At 35.3% G+C, this 23,996-nt stretch overlaps 1 protein-coding gene across 5 annotated transcripts; it reads right to left on the reverse strand.

Annotated features, from left to right (window-relative positions):
• Positions 1-4,900: 4,900 nt before the first annotated feature.
• Positions 4,901-23,061, reverse strand: LOC132067705 (mediator of RNA polymerase II transcription subunit 25). Of its 5 annotated transcripts, none has more exons than XM_059461008.1 (16): positions 22,785-23,058; positions 17,328-17,358; positions 17,063-17,126; positions 16,133-16,263; positions 13,611-13,817; positions 13,463-13,528; positions 12,173-12,377; positions 11,157-11,212; positions 10,379-11,047; positions 8,401-8,454; positions 7,704-7,732; positions 7,140-7,208; positions 6,936-7,020; positions 6,233-6,319; positions 5,835-6,119; positions 4,901-5,407 (listed from the first exon to the last, which is right to left on the reverse strand). In XM_059461008.1, the coding sequence occupies exons 4-16, from the start codon at positions 16,220-16,222 to the stop codon at positions 5,147-5,149; spliced, it is 2,163 nt and encodes a 720-aa protein (XP_059316991.1). In that variant the 5' UTR covers positions 16,223-16,263; positions 17,063-17,126; positions 17,328-17,358; positions 22,785-23,058; the 3' UTR covers positions 4,901-5,146. The 5 variants fall into 5 exon arrangements, with proteins under 5 accessions (XP_059316991.1, XP_059316989.1, XP_059316993.1 ...); XM_059461006.1 differs by having other exon boundaries at positions 6,936-7,026; positions 22,785-23,056; XM_059461010.1 differs by lacking the exon at positions 6,233-6,319 and having other exon boundaries at positions 22,785-23,061.
• Between the last annotated feature and the right edge of the window lie 935 nt (positions 23,062-23,996).

Here is a 23,996-nt window from a genome sequence, read left to right on the forward strand (position 1 = left end):
ACTTCTACACATCTTTGGTTCGTGGACAAAATTATGTTTAGATTATAACGTACGGATTTTAATATTGCGATTAGTAATTCATGAAGAATTTAATACTTAGGATTTGTTTGATTCATTGCATTGGAAATGAAATATACCATAAGTATGATCTGAAACATGCATTTGTTTTAAACTGGATAATTTGAATAAACTTTTATTTTTAATTTTAACCTCTTATCTTTTTATTTATCCTTAAAAGGGGCTTTGGAAGAAGGGCTATTTTGTTATTTTATTTGTTTTATCCAAGGATAGATAATCCGTGGATTATTATCTTACATTGGATGTGGCATCAAATTATACTATTCCAAGATTCTGCTATTGATAAATTATACTAGTATTACTTATACCGAAAATAAAAATGCAACCATACAAAGCATAAAATAACACAAATTTCTATACTGGGATTATGAAATCCCGATAATCAAACGAGTCCGATAGTGTAACTCTTTTACACTAGTATTAAGGCAAAATTAAATGTTATAACAAGTCAAAATAGCGATAGTCTATGTTGTTCGAACCCTCCAAAACATTATTGTATCCGTATTGAATCTATAAAACATACATAAATTTTAGAGAATTCGACACACACCTAACGATATGTTTAAAGAATCCGAGCAACATCAGCGGTAGTGAAAAGATTCTTTACACAGTTAAAGTACTTGCAAATCCATAAAGAAAATGTCAGAAATAGAGTACAACATTCAAGTTTTGTCTACCTAATATTAGTGCACTACCAACTACTACAAAAAAAGAGGGAAAAGTTCTTTTCCAAGCAGCATCTGCTATGAGAGCCAATAAATCACACTTTTTCCTTCTTTAGGTGTGGGGTACTGCTGGATAATTTAATTAAAGGCTCGTATCACTCTTTAACTAATGTTTTCATCAAGTGAAGGTCAAGATTCTTGAACCCCCTTTAATTTTTTTCTTTTGAGTTAATAGCAGTTTTGATCCCTCAATTATTGATACATTATGATTTTAGTCTTTGTAATATTTAACTAAGCACATTTGACCTTCAATTGAAACGTACACTTTTGATCCCTTTACTTGTGAATATTCACAAATTTATCATACTGTCAATTGTTCCACCACTTAATGTGTTATGTTATGATTGTATTGTTACTCTTTGACAATAATATAGTTTTAGGAATATTCCAAAATAACGTATTTCCTACTTAAAGGGACCAAATCCATTCATTTCAATTAATTGAAGGTTAAATATATTTTGTTAAATATCACAAGGACTATATTCAAAATTTACCATTAATTAGGGGACCAAAAGTGCTATTATCACTTCTCTTTTTATGCAAAAGAAATACAAAGCTCCAACAAGGTCATTTTCATGTAAAAGACTTTAAAGTGAGGAATTTCAATATTTCACGACTTGACTAGTAAAAAAAAGTTTTAGTTGGTAGGTGATTTGTGCCAACCTTGGCATCATTACTAAGGTTAACTTTATAGAGAAGCAATTTTGTACCACATAATTTTAATAAAAGATGAGAAGACGTATGTTCATTAAAAGACTTTGGCATTTTTGTGAAGTGTCCCAATTAGCTAGGGATCTACAAAATCAATCATGACATAAAATCAAATGTAGCACGGGGGGATTAATTTGACTATAAATTATTAGTGTATGTAAAGTATATATTCAACCACAAGCTCCACACTAGCAAAAAGCCAAAAAAAAAAAAAAATGGTAAAAGCAAAGAATTTTCCACTATTAGAGGCTAGGGAAAAATTAATATATAAACCTCCCACCATAGCAGTATCCATAGACACAATTAGAAGAGAATAAAACAGACGTACAGGTATAAAATAGAGAGAAATCACTTTCGCAGTCCACTTTATGTGATACATTTACTATTTGGAGAGTCAGAGGAATTATTATTTTTTATCAAAAAAAATTTTATATGCCTTTTAAATTTTTTGAATTGTGAATTATAATAGCTCTAGTATTTTTATTGTAGTTTCTAAATATATAAAGAAAATTTCATAAAAACTTTAAGATTCTTATGTTCGAATTTATACTGAAAATTAGATAATTTGACTCTCGTACTCAGGGGCGGAGCCACGTTAGCTAGAGGGGTTCATCCGAACCCCCTCGGTAAAAAATTACAGTGTATTTTCAAAGTTAAAATTATTTTATTATGTATATATAGTAGAAGTTGAACCCCCTGATTTCTTCGTGTATTTAACTTTTAGAATTTTTGAACCCCCTGGATAAAAATTCTGGCTCCGCCACTACTGTTGTACTCCGAAAGGAGTAATATATAAACCTCCCCCCATATCAATATCCATAGACAAAATTAGAAGAGAATAAAACAGATATAAAAAAGAAAAGAGGAATAAAGCCAGAGATTCTCAAAACTATACTTAAAATTAATTGACAGTAATCATAAGAAAATAAGGCATTGGTTACAAATTATAAAAGTCATTTTAATTCCACACTCGCATACCAAAAGTAAGAACAACCAAAAAATCAAATCACATAAAGCAAATACAGCTCGCATGCGAAAAAGAAAAAAGAAACCGAAGGGAGAACAAAAACAACCAAAGAATGGCATGCAGCGGTGTGACTTAGCAATCAATAAAGTGAATAAAAATCACGAGAAATTAGTATTCAAATCTCCATAAAGACATAACACGTTCGATTATTTCTTCCAATTCGACTAGGTAAGAGACGGATTTAGAATATGAATTCTATGGGTTCAAAATGCCAGTAAATCAATTGACTATTTGAGTTACTGGTTTGAAATTTAATATTTGTACATATTCAGTAAATTTTTTTAAAACATGCATAAACACGATTTAAGTCAATTCTACTGGGCTCGGTTGAGCCTGTAGCTAATACTATATATTTGTCCTTGGCCTAGATAGACAAAGTTACCAGATATAATTTATAAACCTACGTTGGTGGGCAGCGGCGAAGACAAGATTTCTACTAATTCAAAATAAAAGGGAAATAAACACACGAAAAAGTTCTATAGATTCAACGCCTACCATATATATATGATTTTCTAGAAAAGGGGATTCAGATGAACCTTCTTATTCCCCTCTAACTCCGCCCCTGATGATAGATTTTATCGAAATGCGCACAAATTTACCCAAATATTATTTTGCAGAAAAGGAGGTGAAAGACTTAGGAATAGTAGTAACAACCTCTGGCAATGGCAGATGGTTTTCTGCATCAGTTGAGCTCATTGCAGTAAGAAGAAAGTGAGTAAATATATTCAACTAAATTTTCTTTAGTTTTCTCAGGACCCTCTTCTCTCTTTTTGCTGTCATAACTCACAAATTTATTATGATGCTCTTGTTCCAATGCAAGTGTTAAATTCCAGTGTGTTGAAAGTTGGTGTATCAAACTCACGTACTTTAACATTTAATGATAGTGTCATCTAACAGAACTTAACTGAAATGTGTCATCACCAAATAGGATGTTTCAGGGACCAACTTTTAACTAATACTAACAATATACAGTTTTAAACACTACATTTCAGAAAGCATTAATAAGTTGTTTGACCAAATTTTCAAAAACTTTTTTTTTTTGTTTTTTGTTTTTTTGCAAAGTATTTTTGTTAGAAATAATTTTTGAAAAAGTACTTCTAAGAGTAACAGTGTGTAACAACAACAACAACGACGACAACAACATATCCAGTATAATTTCACAAGTGAGGTTTGGGGAGGATAGAGTGTACGCAGACCTTTCCTATACCTTGGGGGTAGAGAGGTTGTTTCTAATAGACCATCGGCACAGAAAGAGAGTAATAGTGTGTGCTTAGCTAATCAATTTGAAAAATATATTTGTTAATATTAGAGAATCAATATTGCTCGGACAAAGTTCCAAAAATTCTGATGGAAAAAGCTACTTTTTCTAGGTTAAGATTGAAACACAACAATGAATATTGAGTGGAACTTGTGTCTAGAGAAATAAAATCAACCATAAAAGCTGCACTATAGAACACTTAAGAGCTACATTTTAGTTAAATCATTTCCCATATTTTTTTTATTTTTTTTGGGAATAAGAATCCAACATGTGAAAGGAGTTAACTTTGTGATTTGCCTTTAGAAGAAAGATGGGTCATTTACATTCATCATGTTCAGTGTTCACTGAAAAATAAAGACCTCCCTTTAATTTTTTTTTGGGTCCAGATTTTGTTCAAAAGGCCCTCTTACACAACTAGTGTCAGTTTTTGAGGCGTAAATAGTGGGTTTCTAAGTTGGCCTTGGCATTATGCAGCACTCTACGTCTAGCTCAAATTTTTTATAGCTAATTTACAACCCAATAAAGTCAATAACTCATATTCCAAATTTGCGAGGAGAAATACTAAAATGTTAACCAGTTGAAAGACTAATGATAAGAGGACCAAGGGGTTTTGCTACTGGTGTAATGAGAAATACACCCTTACCATATGCAAGAGGGAAAGGCAGCTGTATGAGTTGGAGATATAAGGAGACTTAACGTTGAGGTACAAGAGGTTGGCTTGCAATCCGAAGCGAAACTAGGAATTTAAGTTTATGAATACTGTATTCTAGAAAAAGCAACTTAATAATCAAGATAAATTATTTATACATATTAAGTAAATTTTTCCATACGAATACAGTCTAGTCCAAAGCTATTGGGTTTTATTGATCCACAAGCAGAATTGTAGCTCTACCCCTACTTGCAACATGACAGAAACTTCATTGAAAAAAAGATCGGAAGAATAACACCAGAATATCACCAGAAAGAGGTGGCATCACCATAGGAAATGTCACGAAAACGGCCACCACAAGTTGGCGTTGCAAGGTGGCTTTTGGATAACCGACTCTTAAGTTATCTGGGAGAAATCTATGATCTCAAAAAATTTGAAAGTTAAAGGTGAAATAACAAAAATGAAACTTTTGTTTCTTCAACCAGTAAATCCATTAAGAGTCAACAGGAATAAAGTACAACAAACGCCCAATGTGAATTTCGGGTTTGGAGATGAAGAACAACAAATCATATTAGGCAGCCAATTACTTTCCACACTGAAGCTACTCAGTTCTAAATGCTCTCCGTTTTGTAAAGTATCGTTCTACATGAAAGACGAGCTTAAAATCCGACAGCTAAGCAGTACGAATTTTGGCTGCTTTAGTCAAATTTAATAATTTCAAGCATTTCTGCAAAGGCGTTGTCTAATTCGTCGCCACCTTCAGTTAAAAGAACGTCTATTTCATCACGATGTTCATTTAACAAATCGTCCTCCGGAATGCTTGACACTCCTTGTGGTGATGAAGCTTGTGTCTGAGACATAAGTTGTGACCTTCCAGTACCTTGCATGTATGCTACTGCTTGATTCACAGCCGTCCCAATTATTGGTTGCTGCTGCTCTATGTGCTGCATTTGCGGTACCTACGGGTTGCAAAATCAGCCCATGAAAAGATGACCCGCCCATTTATTAGTTTAGCGCAACCCATATCAGCCCATCTAAGAATTGAGTTGATATGTAGTCCAAATTGACCAATAGAAACCTTGTAAGAATATTTTCAAAGACATTTGTTCTAATGTTTGATACATTATATATATATATATATATATATATATATATATATATATATATATATATATATATATATATATATATATAAATCCATGATAAAGTAAAAAAATAGTTTTCTTAGGTACTTAAAAATTTATAAAAGAACAAACAAAGAAATTAAACTTAGTATGAATTGGGCGGGTCGGGCTATGACCTGCGTTTTAGCCCATTTCTGCCTAAGTAATTTTTTGACCCGCCCACATCCAGCCCAACCTACCCATTTGACACCCCTAGCAGTACCTGTTGTTGTTGTTGGCTTTGTGGAGTCTGTTGTTGATGTATTCTGGGAACCTTAGACTGTTCCTGCAGAGGACACTTACGTTGCCGCTTAAGTGGGAGCCTCCGTGGTTGCTGATGTGGCAGCTGTTGGAGGGACTGCTGCTGCTGCTGTTGCTGCAGTAAAAGGGGTTGCTGCTGTTTTAGCTGCAAACGGTGCGGTTGCTGCTGCTGCAATTGAGGAAGCGGTTGTTGCTGCGGCAGTTGCTCAGCCCAGGAATGATGTGCTGGCAGCTGCTGATTGGGTATCTGCATGTTCAGAAAAATCCGAAGGTCCATAGAATTTGAGATATCATAAAAAATAAAGCTGCCTTTTCTACGATCATCTAATCAAAGATGCTAAGTATGTCGAGGTTTATTACCTCATGAGGAAAAATGATTCCAAATAAGTGGTCAATTCTATCAACATAGAGGTACATTGTCTGTGATGGTAGTTGAATTACTGCATACTAAACAATTTATAAAGAGAAAAATGTCAGTTGAGATTTCACACTGAAAAAGCTGAACAGGAACTCCTTATCAAGTATAGCATATTTTAATTGCACAAACTACAGCATATTTTAATTGCACAAACTTTTCAGAAGATAGTTCACAGAACAGCATGCAAAAGTACATGTAACAAGTTCCCACCAAAAAAGTCACCAGAGAAATGCCATTAGACCTTGCGAAATTCAATAGTGAATGAATTCAACTCTCATACATTGTAAATTAGAATTGCCGCAGGGCAAAAGAGGATCATTTCATCAGATAAATACTACTCGTCAGAAAAAAAAAAAAAAAAAAGAACGGACATATACTACTGGTTAAGTTGCCAAATTCTGTAGTTTTTTTTTAAGGAGTGAGAAATTAACGGTGCAGATGAATGTCTTAATGATCTGACTCAAAAATTGGCAGTATCCTGATACTAAAACTGCTTTACTTCATAGGTGTTAAGTAAGGAAAATTCGACCAATCATGCGACTTCATTTTTATTGACATCTCGAGCCGTCTGCAGATTCTGTATAATTATAACTGAACTATGATTGTTCTCTACTTGCAAATTCATTAAGACTTGAGAAGACTTACATCCTTCTTTGCTTGCACCTTGCTAAGAAGTGCATGCTGCTCCATGGCCCAAAAAAATAGACGATCTGCCCTTCCGGTGCGCCGCCTAACACTTGCATAAATGTCACAAAATTTCAGGAGCTGTAACTTGTACTGAACAGGAATAAATATCTGAAAAATGAAGAAGATCCAACAAGATAATATATTTTGTCTCAGAAAAATTACCGGTCTATCATTTGCTGTTTGGTAATAAAGCCAATAATTTGCATTGTTGGGGGCCAATTTGCAGCAAGCCTGAGCCAAAAAAAAAAAAAAATCAGTTTGAAGTGTTAACGTAGTCTAAATACTTTGAAAATTTTATGGTTGCACAAAGAAGACATCAAGATAGACAGAGGAAGGAAAGGTAAATTTACAAATAAGCCAAGAAATTAAGCTTAGATAGTATACATCATGGAGTATGCATACTTAACGAAAAATAGGACAAAATGGAAAAAATATTTATAAAGGCGATATCAATTTGTTGAGAAATATATTTTAGTTATGTTAGTATGTTTACTTTAAGACCTATGCTTTAAGGGGGTCTTTTTGTAAATATCTTGACTGCTGAAAACAGTGTTAGTGTGCTAAAACTATCGCTGTACCATCTAATGTTGAAACAACAATGATATACTCTCCTACACAGAGAAAGAATTTTGTAGCTTCATTCAACAGAAGGGTTACTACCGGTGCAGTCAACTTGAATTGTGAATGTTGGACAGTTAAATCAAGCATTAATGAAAATGTACTTACGATTCAGAAGCTGAAGCACTCTTGAACCCCTGCCAAAAGAGAAAATAAACCACAAGACCTTACTCAATCAGCAAAGAATCAAAAAAACATTTTAGAACATGAAAAAGGAATTACACAAAAAAAAAAATCCCTGAGGGTCACTGGCTCTCGGTTCGAAATCGGTGGATATTGAGCCGGACACTCTATGCTTCTCCACTTAAATACCAGACATTTATCTGGAGCAAGGTTCACAACCTTAATGTGTGTCAAACCTACACATTATGCGTCGCACTCTTACCACTAGACCAAAGCCCTGGGATCAGGAATTCATAGTATGATAATACGTCAACACAGTACTTTGATCTACTAGTGAGGATTGGAGCGTCATCCTATGGGCTCTACATCCATCTGCCAATGAAACTATTAAAAGGAACTAATAATACTCCCTCCGTCCGAATTTATGTGAAGGTGTTTGACTGGGCACGGAGTTTAAGAAAAAAAGGAAGACAACTTGTGGTCTAAAATTAGTCATGGATATTTGTATGGCTATAAATCATCTCATCAAGGATAAAATGGGAAGTATGAAGTTAAATTGTCATTAAATATAGAAAGGTGACGCTCTTTTTGGGATTGACTAAAAAGGAAAGAGTAATAGAGTATTACATAAATTGGGACGGAGGGAGCAACAAGTTCCCATACAAGACAAGTTTAAACACACCTGTAGCCTCGTAATATGTAAAGGTTGACCCTGTCTATTGCCATATAAGTCTCCCTGCAAAATTTTCATCAAAAAGTTAGCAGTGCTTCATCGACGTCATGTCCAAATTGAGTTGCCTGGAGTTAATCTCTAAGGACAATGATTGAAGTAAAAAAAAAAGAACCAACCATGTGGATGACTAAAAAGGTTAACCAAAAGTCGATTTTGAAAACACATACAGAAAAATACATCTGAATAGTTATCAGCAATAGATCCCATTTATCAACATTGTCAATAGCTAGAATTCATGCAATTCATAAGGAAATCACCACACTAAACACATTCTGCTTTTCATAGTAGGGTTCTGAGAACCCCAAAGTTCTACTTCGTTGGTTCTTTACCAGGCCTAATTACATTTTCTTCAAAAAGACAATGCAGACAAAGGTTTATTTACCTATTGCATAACAAATGACTTCTTCTCCCTAACAAAAAGGTCACAAATTAGGTAATCTCAAAAGTTTGGTTATGGTTCAAGTAAATAAAGATGCAGTAACATTCAGAAAGTACTAGTCGTTTTTTGCGATACACATGAAGCAACTCTCGGCACTCATCCAAAATGTCAAGGAAGATTAGGTCATTAGAATAAGCATAGAAGAGTAAAGAAAGTACCATATTTTAATTAGAAAAAGTAAGACACCTAGCTGACTTCTTACTATTGCCCTTCTCAGCTAAAAGCATTATCTCTGGTTCAACAGAGAAAAATAAATGGCCCAGTAGTGACTTTCTTGATGTGCCAAAAGCCTGTTAATCATGTTCTGCTCACGGTATTTAGCCTTCTCCACCTTGCCATCTTAGGATGTCATGTTAACTACTTTGGTTTGAGTGTCTTCTTACAAACTAATTAATTCAATATTCAGCTTTTATCAGAAAAATTCAGTTCTCATCTGGTGGTATAAGCTTAAGCATCACCTTGCAACTATATCCTATAATACTCACCTAGCCAGTTCATGTTTAGTACTGTTCAATATTTTACCCCATGGATTTGGAAGCATAATAGAGTGCATTTTGCATGGCAAACCCCTTCCCTCCCTCTCAATGTGCCATCCTCTGATTTCTCAGCCTCATTTTCTGCTAGCTTATACTGTTCATACTCCTAACATGAACTCTCTGAAACTGAGTCACCAAAGAAAGCAACAAAATGACTAAGAACTGGAAATCATTACTGAATTTAGTGGAACTGGGACACATTTCAAATTAGTTTAATTTCTTTACTGCCTTTTACAAATTTCTGACATGACAGGTCAACATTCTTTTTTATTAATTCTGGTCAAATAATTATCTATGGAGCATCTTATTTCATGGTTTGAGTAATCGGAAACTGGATATCAGGGTCAGCCTAAAGCATCAATTCAGACTTTACAAGAACAAATCCACCAGATACAGATGGATGAAACTTGGATGTGATATTTGCACGGTTGGTGTCCAGGACACGGAGCAAGACATTAGCACTCGATTGCACCCTTCAAAGTGACTTCAGGAAAGCCCCTTAAAAGGATTCCGTCAGTAATCATCATAAATATGTGCAGTAAACAACAAAACTCTATCACCATACAAATCTTTATAGAACTTTGTCGTTAAACTACAATGACGGAAAATTCTTGATAAAGTTGTTCTTTTTCAAAAGTTAGACATCTTAGCCTAACCATATGATCGCCAGATCACAGGGAGAAGACAAAATAACCACTACATCTCGACAGCAGAGATAGTAGGGCTATTAATTAATGAATCAGAAACTTCTTGATTTTTAAATCAATGTATCAACAGCCGCTACAAAAATATCAAGAAAAACTAAATATACGGCACTCTTCAAAATAGTTCAAATTTAAATCCTATCTGTCAGTTAGACAGTAAAAACTTTAATGGAAGATTTTCCTTATGGAAAATAGAGTCCCCCCCCCCCCCCCCCCCTCAGCTCTTTCTACATATTAGTTGGTCTTACCTCCCAGAATTTGACAAACTTTGATTGAGCTGATGGTAATATAGCCGATGTTTGCTGCTGAGATAGAGACATGTTAGCCTCTGTACTGTTATTCCTGCCAAGAGGCAGCATTTCAGGCTGTCCTAGTTGAGTCATCCCTTGAGTAGGCATCATTGTGCCAATTCCCGAAGGCATGCCAGTATTCCCGCTTTGCATTATTTGAGACCCAGGGAGATTTCCTTGACTCATTACAGGTGCTGTTTGACTGCTTGCACCAATACCTCCTTGGGTATTACCCAACAGTTGGGACATGCAAAGGTTTGAATTCCCAGACATACTGGAAGCCATCGAAGTCAATGATGCAGGATCGGAGTTTTTATCTATCTGACCAGTTCCGGCAAATGGAGAAAACTCAGTCATTGATGTGACACCTAGTTGCCCAGATGATAATACAGCTGGAGCAGCAGGTACAGCAGACGTCACTCCATTCAATATACTGACATTTCCAGCTGCTCCACTAAATGGATGTAAGGACTGTGTCATCACACTGACAATAGGTATTGTTTCCTTAGTATTCTCATTATTCGGGAGCATCTCCTCAGAAACAGAAATGGGTAAACAACTTCCCATGCCTGTAATGAGTTGATGTGGAGGTGCAAGTCCAGTACTGGAGGTTACCTTGGTGGTCTCCTGAAAATATATGTAATAAGGTCATGAGATCCACAATGCTCTATGTTATTTTAGCAAAGCAAATAACTCATCCAAATGACAAGCAAAGAAACAAGTTATTGAATCTTACAATGTTTACGGCTGCAGCAGGAATATTTCCAGCCGAAATTGGTTCTTGATTCATAACTGAAAGGATCATGGGTAAGAGTCAGCTCTCCTTCAACAAAACTCAGTGAATCAGCAATATATCACAGGATGCTCTACATGAGATTTCTAAACCAATAACTATCGATATTGAGGTAGTCTACATATGTTACGCAAGAGATTCATTAATTTGGACTTACATTAGTTGAAGTGAAAAGTAAGACGGTATTCAAGCAGAGACACAACTCAACCTTCAGAAGAGCACAATAATAGATGATGTTAAGAAGAAAAAATGTACATCTGCTTTCATGCCTCAAATAATTGAGACAAGGGGATGGACATATACTAGGTCTAGCGGTATCAATTAAGCAACCAGTCATCTATTCGACAGGTCTAGCGCAACAAGAGCAATTGAAACAAATTAATCAGCAGTACCATAAGGAAGAACAAAATGGAAAGAATAGAGTGAAAGGATTCACATTAATCCTGAAATGCGATTGTTATTGTTCACTATCATCATCATCACGATCATCACCATTGTTGTTATGCTGCTACTATTAACACTACTATTATGACTATTGTTATTAGTATTCTTATTTGGTTTTTCTTTTGTCTGGGTTTGATCAAGAGCATTGAAAAGTTTCAAGATGTTAAACCCAAATTATATTCGGCTAATAAACTTCCTCCAGATATGTGAGATATACTGTGATATTGCTGACCTTCACTATGGTGTCAAATGGCTGGTCTATTTCATATTTTCAGAGCTCGCCCCGACCCAACTTGCCTCTGAAGTCCACACTTTGTTGTCATTGCTCTCTTTCGTTTTATGCATTCAATTATTGATTTATCCTCTAGAGCGTACTTCTCATTTTATATTCACAAAATAATCTTCTTTCAACAGAACATGGACATTTAAAATGAATCAGGCATATCTATAACAATATCCGGAGAAAACATTCATATAAGGCATGTATGAAAGAAAGAGTCCAGAATTTTCCTGACCTGCTGGATTAGAAGTCGCTGCTGGCCCAGAAACCAGAGGCACAGAAGACATAGCCATTTCACTCTGGTTTGGCGCCAAACTTTCCATTTCAGTGCGACTTAAAGCAGCACAAGCCTCGCTGAAATGTTCCGAAATTAACACAAGATAATTTGGATTCTTAGATGTATCAACGGGCGGGTCAGTTGCTTCTGGATCGCATTTTCCCTAGATCAATACAAGTTCGCACTTAGTATAGTCAACTAAATTGAAGGGGCAATATATTTCCTACTTCAAATCGCCAGCACTAAAATTCTACCAAGTTAGCATTGCATGCCAAGTCAGCAGGATTTAAATTTATTCTTCTGGATGATGAAAGCCAATAACTTATCCATATAATGCCATGCAAACCATCACAGCATCTAAGATACATATACTTTTTATCATCAAGTTGTCATACTTCCCGATGATGAAGCTAGAAGTTTCCCCACTCCTATGGGATGTTTCACATTCTCAATTTTGGGATCCTAAAAGGAAGCATCATTCTGTCAACGGTGACAAATTTAAATGGGTAACAAGAAATTTACAGGAACCTACTTTCTGGAGCACTTGGTAAATCTTACTTATGATAAACAAGCACAATGAATTTGAAATAATTGGGAGTATAAACTTCACCACAGATCACCTTTCTCTATTCAAGACAAAGCAATAACAAGTGATAACGTCAGGTATACTATTAAATTAAACAGTGGCGCAGCCGGAGCTAAGTGGAGTAATTGAATTCCCTTAGTTGAAAAAATTTACTACGCAAAAAGGACAATAACGGTGTTATTTGGTATATATAAGTTGTGGAATCCCCTTGATATAAGGAAAAAGTATACTGAAGTTGCAACGGACGTTCAAATATTGCTTTAGATCACAAGTTCAAATCCCAAATGTGACATTTTATTGGTTTCTTGAATCCCTGCTCCTGATGGAATAGCCACCCGGAGGAGAAAACTTAAAAGGAGAGTTCCTCTTAACAGCATTCCATGCAACTTAAAACTATGTGCACTTATTGAAAGAAAAGAAAACTATATGGTATCATCACTTTACTGCCTGTCTCCTCAACATAGAACAATTGTAGATGAGGCCCAAATTTAGCAACTTCTTAATTCAGCAGAGGGAGACACAATTAATCCTACAGGAGTTTGAATCGACATGCAGACAGTAATTACTATGTATCACTAAGACGAGCTAAACTTCAACATATTGTCAACAGGTTTTGACCCTAAAAACAAGGGGTTGCTCAATGAAAAATTGTCCATAATTACCGCGTTATATATCGCCCTAACTTTCAAAAGCTTCCTCGGGCATATAACTGACAATGAAACAGAGCACTGCAAGAAAAGAAAAAAATTCAGCGGAGGAATATGAGGGAAGCACCATGGTCTTGAAGAGAAAAGGGCTAGCAATCAGTACCTGCGGAAATGCCCTTGCAACAGTCTCCGCATCAGCTAATACATTACCAGTATGAGCTTCAGTATTTCCAGTCTGCTCCAGATTCTGCATCACTGGACAATATATTGGTCTAGGCAATGCACACGGGTTACTTGCAGCCACAAGTATACAATGTCTTCGCCCATCAGCATTTTGTTTCGATTCGTTTCCATTCAGCGAAGCAAACATCTGAATGAAACATCAGTCAAGTGAAATATATACATGCAGTATGAGGAGGAAACAAACTTGTTTTCCACAGAGAAAGGCTATGTATAACAGGAGCAGTTCAGTTCACATTGTGATGCAACATAGAACAAAATTCCGTCCTCTACATGATCAATTCCTCCTACGGTACGGTATAGGTTGATAACAAACTTGGGCTGTTAGAATTGGCAACCATTTGTCTGGTTTTAATACCAAACAAACCAGTGACCAACTCAAAGCAGAAAACAGCCCATCGGCATTTCTGTTTCAAAATCAGAAACATTTGTGACTTGTTGGCTTTGCCCCAAATCCACCCCCTCTTCATCCTTCAACCCATTCGTTGGATTTTCCGGTCTTTTTTTAAGTTTTGCTTTTCCCCTATTCACCGCTAGTTTATACAGAAGAACCTTTAAATACAAGGTGAAGAGGTTTAGTCAGTTTAAGCCTGATTTAAACCAAATCCACCCCCTCTTCATCCTTCAACCCATTCCTTGGAAACCCATTCCTTGGATTTTTCCGGTCTTTTTTTAAGTTTTGCTTTTTCCCCTATTCACAGCTAGTTTATACAGAAGAACCTTTAAATAGAAGGTGAAGAGGTTTAGTCAGTTTAAACCTGATTTAAACTAGAAGCACTTTCTTTTAATAAATCAAAATTCAATGTATTAATCACCAAGATAGCGCCAAAGCATGTGAACAAAAGTTCATATACGTACAATCATGTATAAAGACTACTCTTGATCTCCTGACAAACCTACTCATTGATCTATACGAAAAAGGAGGTATTTCTTTACACATTCACCAATTTGAACGAGTCTAATATGTTTTAGGGCTTTATGATATCTTCTAGCAAAAAAAATTAGCAAAGCCGAAACTCCCAAAACAACAACAACATACCCAGTGTAATCCCACAAGAGGGGTCTGGGGAGGGTAGAGTGTATGCAGACCTTACCATTACCTTGGGAGGTAGAGAGGCTGTTTCCGGTAGACCCTCAGCACAAGGAAAAACATATCAAAGCAGATCGGAAGAAGACATAACGGAAGTGAAGAAAAGTACTACAGAAACTCCCAAAAAGAAAACCAAACTCAATAAACACCCTTCTTTTTTCCTGAAGAAACAAAACCAAAACCAACTTCACAAACAAATACCGAAACCAAACCTTTGTCCAATGCAAGCGGCACCTGGGAGAACAGGTATACTTCAACATCGTGAGAGCAATGATAAAGCTTTAACTTATCATGACCCAATAAAGCACTTGTAAATTTAGGTTAGCAGACATTTATGTGAACCAACTAATGCAACTACTAACATGCTAAACCTGTTCAGGAACAGGGGGAGGATATAAGATAATCAAAACGAGAACCTATTACTCTCTATACTGTTTAACTGTCCCACCATCCCTTTTATCCCTCCCAAATAGAATGACCTCTTTCCTCAATGGAAAAGATTTATGATCTGCAAAATATCAAGTTCACATAACATATGTACACTCTTTTACATCTTCCAACTACTACTTCAATGTACTTCTAACAAAGTCAAATATATTAGCCCTTTCAAACTTTCTAATCTCGTTTTTCTTGTAAGGTAAAGTAACTTTCTAATCCTAGTCTATGCACAGGTCAAACTTTATCTACATTGTGTAAAAATGAGTATAACTGATTGTTACCATATGAAGCACAAGTCAACCCTGTATATGAACTGGGAAAGGTAAACAAATCTGGTCTGAATAAAGATGAAATAGAGTAAGACCAAAGTGCTTCCAGCCAAAAAGAAAACCGATGAAAAACAGTTGAATCTATGTAATGAGAAGGAAAGTTCCCTGTTGGTAGTTCACAACCGTAAGACATACTTTTCTGCTGATTTCACTCCTACATAAAATCTCATATGAGCAACAAGCCGTCCAAATAAAACAGAAAGCAGCAAATAGAAGCAATATTTACTAGCTATTTGTCTTTAAAAAAACTACTATTTCTACACTTCCACAAACTTTTAGGTGAAAACTGAAACTTATCATCACGATTCTGAACAGCAATAGCATGGTAAGGAACAAAAACTATGCCTCAATCCTAAGCTAGTTGGACTGGCTAATGGTACAGATTATAGCAAAAGTTTAACTGATAAATCACATGGACCTCACAGATATATCCCCAGAGAACAAAAAGAAGCACAAAGGGGAAAGTGTGTAAAAGAAAATAAACCAGTAAGAGATGTTTAAATAATACCAAGCAAAACAAAACTACACTAATAATACCAACAGAAATGCCAGATTCATTTTCAAAACATCCTAAACAGTAAAACACACCGTCAATGCTGCAGCAAGGCCTTCTGCAACTGCAGCATCATCAAAACCACCACCTGAGAAAGGTATAGCTGATAGCCGCTGGAAAAACATATCTATGTCTTTTGTCCAACCACTTCTTTGAAGCAGGCAACCTGTGTTAGAGATGGTGAAAGTGGAAGATGAAAAAAAAAACGTTATCCAAAGAAAAAGGAAAAAAGATGTTCATTCTTAAGCAAGGAGAGGTGAAAGAAAGCCCCAAAACTTTGAATTAGGACACATCATCCCCGTCAAAGTTTATGTTGCTGAGGCCAATCGCATACTTTGTTTTGGTTAATGGGGGTGGAGATGAGGGTCTCACTGAATAGCAGGTTTTACATAATATAGTGTCAGGATTAGAAGAGATTATTAAGCAAGATGAAAGCATGCTTCACCCCTAGCAAACTGGAGATTTCTACTTCAGAAACAACAGCCAACAACTAAAGTTTGTTTAAATGAAAAAATCAATTTGGAAAAAAAAAAAGAAAATTATTTAAGTGAAAATTTCAAATTTACTATACTAACTATAAAAGAGTATTTGTCTACTTCATGGCTCATGAGGATCACACAAAAATAACAAATTCTTCTGTTGCACATAAAGATTTGACATGCGGAAATCACATGCTAAAATATTTCTCTAAACATGGAGCACACAAGGATCAAAGAAGAAGATAGTCCTAATAATGATGGAATGATTCCAACTGTACAAAACAGTCACTAAAATGCCCATAAAGATATGTACAAAATGATTTCGTCTCACATATTTGATTCCTAATCAAGATTTTATATTAAATAAAGTAACATATTTGATTCCGTTTTCTAGTTGAGATTGAGACAGGTCTGAAGATTTCATACTTAAGTTGCAATTGTGTCAGCCAACATGAAAAGCTATTTAAGAACAAAATGGATACAAACCACTGTAGGGACTGTGCACATTAAAGACCACCAATGACAGCTCTACATCGCCAGCAGATGGGTTCTGGAATATCAACAGAGGAAAGATAAAATTAGCTAGCTAAAAAGAAACATAAGAAGTTGATAATTGCTTTCAACTAATAGCCGTAATGGAATATCATCTCCCCCTAGTCAAGTATACAGTACCGTGGACATTACAATCACCATCATGGAATACTAAAGACGAAAAAGTGGTTTACAAGATGAACAATATGAATTTACAAACCTGTTCTGTCGAATCAGCTTCAGTGAAGGACCTGAAAAATTTACCAAAGCCTATTAATCAAATGCAACATATATTGATATCCATCAATTAGTTTACAATTCAAATCAAGATACAGTTGCAAAGCATCAAATTAAAATTTAAAGAAAGCAGAAAGTCTACCACGACAGCACAAAAGAAATATTTAACACTTGGAAACTGAAGTTCTCTAGGGGAAGCAAATCTTTGAACAGTTAAGAAGTATCACGATTGTTGATGTCACAGAACAGTCAATTGACTTCACAATCATCATGTGAATATTCTTGGGAAAATCCCATTCTGTCAATGGGATGAGCATATGAAAATGTCTACAACACCTATACTCCAGCAATAACAATGTTCTAGCAACCAGTTTGATTGAAAAACTAAAACCAACAACGATATTGAAGAACTCCAAACCAGCAGCATTTTCATTGATCATTCAAGCTAGCTAATCAGTTGACTCCTCTAGCTAAAATCACTAAAGTGAAACAAAGAGAACGTTGGAGCTGGATGGACAGTAATTGTTTTCTCCGTACATGATGAGAAAAAAGCTGATGTGAGTCTTAAGAGACTAAGATCACCCCTATACAAGAGAGAGAGAAGCAAAAAACACAAAAAGGACATAGAACATCTCAAAACAAGGAAAGAAAGTAATGGAAGCTATTGGATACTATAACTCAAGTTTAACTGTTATAGAAGGTAAGGAAACAGGCCTGATTATATGTTTCAGTCTCTACAAGAATTTTAGGCCAATAAAACCCCAAGGCTGCTGTCCCTTCTACAAGTACAATTAGTTGTCTGTTTCACCATATTTTTCTCCTTGGCAGCCTGGTGGTCAGAGATGGGAGAAGATACATGGCTCATGATGTAATCCAGGGGTTAAATAGCAAACAGCCTTCACGAAAAATTAACCAAATCATACTGACTAGAACATGTTAAAATTCCCATCAAACTAGGAAATGTGTTAAAACATCCAATCTTCTTCATCCAAATCTGTCCAAGTTGACAAATTTTGAAAAAGCATTTACTACTCCGTAATAGCTGAAATGTTAACTTTCAGATTTAAGATCAGAAATTAATACTTCTCAAAGTTTATATATTTCCTTTAGGCGTTAAATTCAGCAAGCTGGCAAGTCGAGTAATGGGAAATACCAGCTAAGAAACTGGAGGTCCCCATAAATTTATCGTGTTCCAACAAATGCAAAGAGAACATTACAAAGCATTTCACCTATACATCAATAGTTGAGATAATCATTAATGCATCATAAACTCATTTTTGAATTTTAACATAGTTATCTTTTTCTGACACCCCTCAACCCAACAAAGGGAAATAAAGAGAAAATACAGGTAGCCACTTTCGGTTTCTGCTACAAAAACCCCATCAGAAACTACTTTATGGCGGGGTAGCCTCTTCTACGAGCGCATTGTATTTCATCAATTATCGATATCTTCATACAATGATAGGCTGATTAATACTAACTGAAATTACATGTTGCTCCATGAAGAAGATCAGATTCTTCCCTTTACCACTACATCAATTTATCTCACTACAATCTACATAATTCCATGCTTCTAAAACTTGATTCAAGATTCAATTAAAAAAGACTAGGCAACAGGCCAGCATCCTTGCCTCCAAAACGGTCAGATTAACCTCATATGGGCTTGCTTTAATACCCAAGGCTTCAATTATTTACTAAAATTAGGGGGCAGAACTTCCATCTAATAATCACCCTTGAAAAGGAAAGCAATATTCCTTACGAATAATCCTGAACACTGAAAATTTATTCCTTACGAATAATCCTGAACACTGAAAATTCTATCCCTTATCAGGAGTAAATTTATGTAAGGCGCTCTTTTCTTGTGTTCATTTATTAAAGTACACGTAGGTTTTAAGCCTTCAACGCCATCAATGTCGACTAGTGGAACTTCTCACGAACTCAGATGCTATTTTAGACATAACCATCACTCATAGAAGTGTGCATTTGCGGAAAAGTGTCCTCTATTTTTTACATCATAGAATGGGATTTTGGCCTCTCATCTTTTGTGAATAATCCAATTCAGGTTTATTCTAATGAAATTTAGATCTTAAAAAGGTGCATTCTAGCATGTAACAATCTAATTGCTGGATATCGACTAATTAAACCAAATGTACTCCTTACACGATATGCAGATTACCAATTTCACTAAAATTAATCGTCACCACAAATCAATTCAATAAAACACCAAACAAAAACGGAAATAAGTTTCACTGCATTGATAGCGATAAAATCAATGACAAATCAGTTCATTAATTAGTCAAGAGAAAACGATCCATGCAAACATAGATCGGATGGAATGAGGGGTCGTATGTGGATGCGAAGTAGTACCATATCGTTTTCTCGAGGTAATCGGAAAGGATTGTTTTCCAGTGAGGTCCCATGGCGGCAGTGCCTTCAACGACAACGATTAGCTGTTTTCTCATCATTTGTGTTTTGCCAAAGATTCTATAAAATGATTGTTGTTCTCCACTTATGGCTCTATTTATAAGATAGTATACAAGTTCAAGGTTGGGGATGGAATTGATAATGTATGTCTAGACATCGAAATGTTGTTGGATTTAAGATGGGCCTCTAGAAAACGAACCCAATCCATGTTCTTCAAACCCTAAGGTCCGTTAGAGTTTGTTGGAGGCTACTCTACCCTAAGGAGTACATATTCCATTGAGGAGGTATCTCGAAAATCCCATAAACTCCTGGAATATTCACCGAGAAATCAAGGCATCAAAGTAATCAAGAGACATTCTTCCTCAAGATCAACTCAAAATGTTTCCCGACGTTCTCGGAGATCAAACATAACTCAAGGAGGTCCAAAACATCCAACGTTCGAGAAATACGCTACTAACAGCCCTCAAATCACAGAGAAAATTTAGAAGAGAAGAATCAAGAGAACAACAAAATTGTACTCAAGGGCATTCATCAATAAAATTACTTTTTGTTTTATTTTCTATTGCAGTTAATTTTCATAACTCGGAAATTGTTGCGAACAATATGAATGGTAGTTTCATACCTCACTTTCACTTCCGCTTTCCGGTCTTCACTCGCTTTACTTCCCACTTCGTTTTTGCCTAACAGCTCCAACAGTCTTGTTTTTATTCGTTTTATAAATAGCTTATTCAACTTCAAGCGCATCTTTCACCTTTGCTTTTAGTACATCTAACAAGGAACCAATGAGGGAGGGAAAAAGAAAGGATAGATAAACAAGTCCCTACCTACTCACTGAATCAAATGTCGATATCCCTACGGCCTAATGCCAAAAGTCAATATCCTGAAAGGATAAACTAATGGACTAATGGTCACAATCCAAACATTAATTTCACGAATTTGAATTCGTCCAATTGTGTATCTTTCTCTTATTAATTATGTTAATATATTTTATATGGGTTTCTTTAATCCAGCCCAAATCAAACTTGGAGGCCAAAGCCAGAAGAAAGCTCATAAGTCACTAGGCTGAAGTGAAGATATAGTCAAGAGACGAGAATTAACAGATCAAACAAGTGATTGAGGTTAAACAGTTTGAACGAGCAACTTGAGGTGATCCGTGATCACAACAAATCAAACAAGTGATTGAGGTTAAGAAGTTTGAACGAGCAACTTGAGGTGATCTGTGATCACAAGATTGAGTGACTACAGAAACGAGCAAGAACCAGATAATGAGGGTAGAGACTGTCTACCATCAACTTTCCAACTTAGTTGCATGGATGCACAGAACACAACAACTAAGCACCACACTGAAAAGCTCTTTACATGTGAAACCATCTCGTAATCATTCTATAGTCATTGCTTCCTCAAAAATGATTTTATCAATGTCACAACCGATCACTACAAGTAAAATGAGTGTTTGGACACCTAGCTCTTAGAGAAAGGTTATAACAAATTTGATGGCTGCAGAGGACCACCAAAACTGGCAAATCCAAGGAGAGACTCTTAAGCAGTCTAAAGGTTATATATAGAACAACATCCCTCACGATATTAAAAATGAGAAAAGAATACGACATTATATAGAAAAAAACGAGGCCATTCTTGTAGCCGAGAACAAAATAGCACATTGATGATTGAACCTTTTTAGCGGACAAACCAATAACTTTTCCAATTTTCATATGTCTTTTCCTCTTGTACGTGATCTCCCCCTCCTCTTCATTGTTCTCTTCTCTATGTCTTGCAAAAAACTTTCGCATAAAATATTTCTTAACTCAATCACGAAATCATGTGCCAAACAAACTTTATTGACACATCACAATAGGTGTGGAAACTGGAAACGGCGTAGGGGAGAAAGGTCTCGCCCAACTAGATCAAAAGGGTTGCGTCTCGGCGTCCCTTCCTCTTTCCTTCTTTTCGCTAATAAATTAAGTGTCACGTAAGTAAGTCTTGGAAGAAGTTGTGGTCAGACCGGTTGATGGGTCGGGATGGCCATGTCAAAGTCTGAATTTAGTTAAAAATAAATTTGCGCTCTTTTATCTTTTGGCATACAACAAGCGCGTGACCCTCTCTTAACAAAAGTGACAAGCCACAGAGAAAGTTATTGTGGATTAAGCACCAAAATTTGTTAAAAACTATCTGGTTTAAAAGTCCTAATTTTAAAAAAAAAAAAAAAAAAAAAAAAATTCAAATATTCCAACTCCAAACCCAGAAAACCCCAATCTAATCTCTTCAATAAGCTCCAATCAAGGTCTTTGTTGATCCAAAAGAAAGCTTACGGTTAACGTTCGACTTTGTACATTTTTTTTTTTTTTTGACAATGTATTTGTGCTCATACGAATAGAAATTCATTGAATATTAACTAATTAAATCCAATCACACAAGATGGAATACATAATCCTATGAATTTGAACGTAATTAAAAAATTAAACATTATCCTTTCCTCGCGAGCCGCTTAAGCTTTTGGATGAGCTAGTCACACAAATTAGCGCTTAAAGACGGCTCAATAAAATTAGTAGCCTATTTTTAATATAGTGTAGTATATTTAAAAACATATAACCTTTAAATTTATATGATAGTTATTGCTATTAATTATATTAGTAATGATTAATTCAAGTTAACAAGATGTTAGTCATGTGTTTGCAATACAATTCGTTGGATGTTGTTGTATAAAACTTTATTAGTACTAATATGAATATGTGAGTGATTTAATTCAAAATACTAAAATATTTCTACTATAAAAAGCATTTTCTTACCTTTTTTCTTTTTCTTTCTTTTTCACAAACTTCAATATTGTCTGAGCAAAAATAAAATCATAAAATTCATTTTTTGTGTTCTAAAGCAAAAGCTTAACTAGCCTTCCCTTCATCCACCCCTGTTAGCACTCCACCATATTACTAAAATTGACTGTCAACACTACTCAATTCCAATAAAAACACTGAATATGTTGCTAATATGAGTAAAATTAGATCGCATAAATGAGTACCTTATGATTTCGAGTCGGCGTAATTCGAACCGACTCTTTGCCGGAAAGTTCCAATTGCGGCAACGATGTGTGCTTCGTAGAAGATTATAGAAACTGAGTAGCAATTTATATTCAACTCCATAAGCACCAATTTCTCACTTCGTAAGCTTTGCTTCTTTATCATATTGTGGTTCTCAATGATTAATTAGTATTTATACCTTTCCTAATGAGGGAGATAAAAAAGAGACGGGAAGATCCTAACGAGAATTGATTAATTGAATCCGTTACATAATAGATCCAAATGAAATTAACAAGCATTCAATCGAGAGTTATTTGCATTTTTGGTCCCTTAATTTTCGAGATGTTTTTATTTTAGTCTAGATAATATCTTCTAATAATAATTTTTTTTTAAATTGTTTTTATTACATAAGGGGTAGGGGAAGGGGAAATGGGGAGGGAATTACAATGTGGGGATTCGAACCCTCACCAACAAGGTGAAAGTTCAGGTAGCCAACCAATTGAGCTACTAGATCCCGACAATCTTCTAATTATTAACTTGTACTTTTTTGACTTTTCTTGTAAATATTTATAAATTTACCGTAATTATTAACCGTCTCACTGCTTAATTACTCCTGTGATATTGACTATTCCGAAGTTCAAACTTCTAAATTATATCTTTTTTTTCATATTTGATGGTAATATAGTTTTATAAATAATTAAATATAGTAACATATTTTCAATATGAACGGACCAAATATATACATTGTAATTGATTGAAAGTTAATATGTTGAGTCGCATATAATAGAAATCAAAAGCAGAATCTACCAATAATTTGGGGACCAAAATTGTTATATCAATGTGGATGAAAAAAAAAAAGACCACTTAATGTCCAAAAACAATCAATAAAGAAAGCTGTATTTTTATTTATGACTTTCATGTGTTATTCCTTTTTACTGAGCTTTTATGAAAAAGTTATATAACTAAAAATAACTTTTATAAATTTATTATGACCTACAAAATTAAATCTCCCCATCTTTCTCTATTTTTTATTCAGGTCGAGAATCAAGTAGAAATAACAAAATTCAAGTGTGAATCTCTTTAAAAGTTAAAGTGTTTGTTTTCCTTTAAAGTAATCATTCTTTTGTGCGGATTGCCCTTCAAAAGTAGTGGTATTTAAGTTTTGCCCTTCGCTAGAAGCCCCTTGGTTCCGGGTTCGAACTCTCGCTTAGTCA

The sequence above is a fragment of the Lycium ferocissimum genome, chromosome 8 (genome assembly GCF_029784015.1).
Source record: "Lycium ferocissimum isolate CSIRO_LF1 chromosome 8, AGI_CSIRO_Lferr_CH_V1, whole genome shotgun sequence".
Lineage (NCBI taxonomy): Eukaryota > Viridiplantae > Streptophyta > Magnoliopsida > Solanales > Solanaceae > Lycium > Lycium ferocissimum.

Coding starts and splice junctions, on each gene's coding strand:
- LOC132067705 (XM_059461007.1), bottom strand. CDS start 16,222: ATGTTTTTCCAGCGGCTATCAGCTATACCTTTCTCAGGTGGTGGTTTT. Junction 13,529..13,610: donor TTGCAAGGGCATTTCCGCAG/GTACTGATTGCT, acceptor CTTTTCTTGCAG/TGCTCTGTTTCATTGTCAGT. Junction 12,378..13,462: donor TTAGGGCGATATATAACGCG/GTAATTATGGAC, acceptor GTATTGATCTAG/GGAAAATGCGATCCAGAAGC.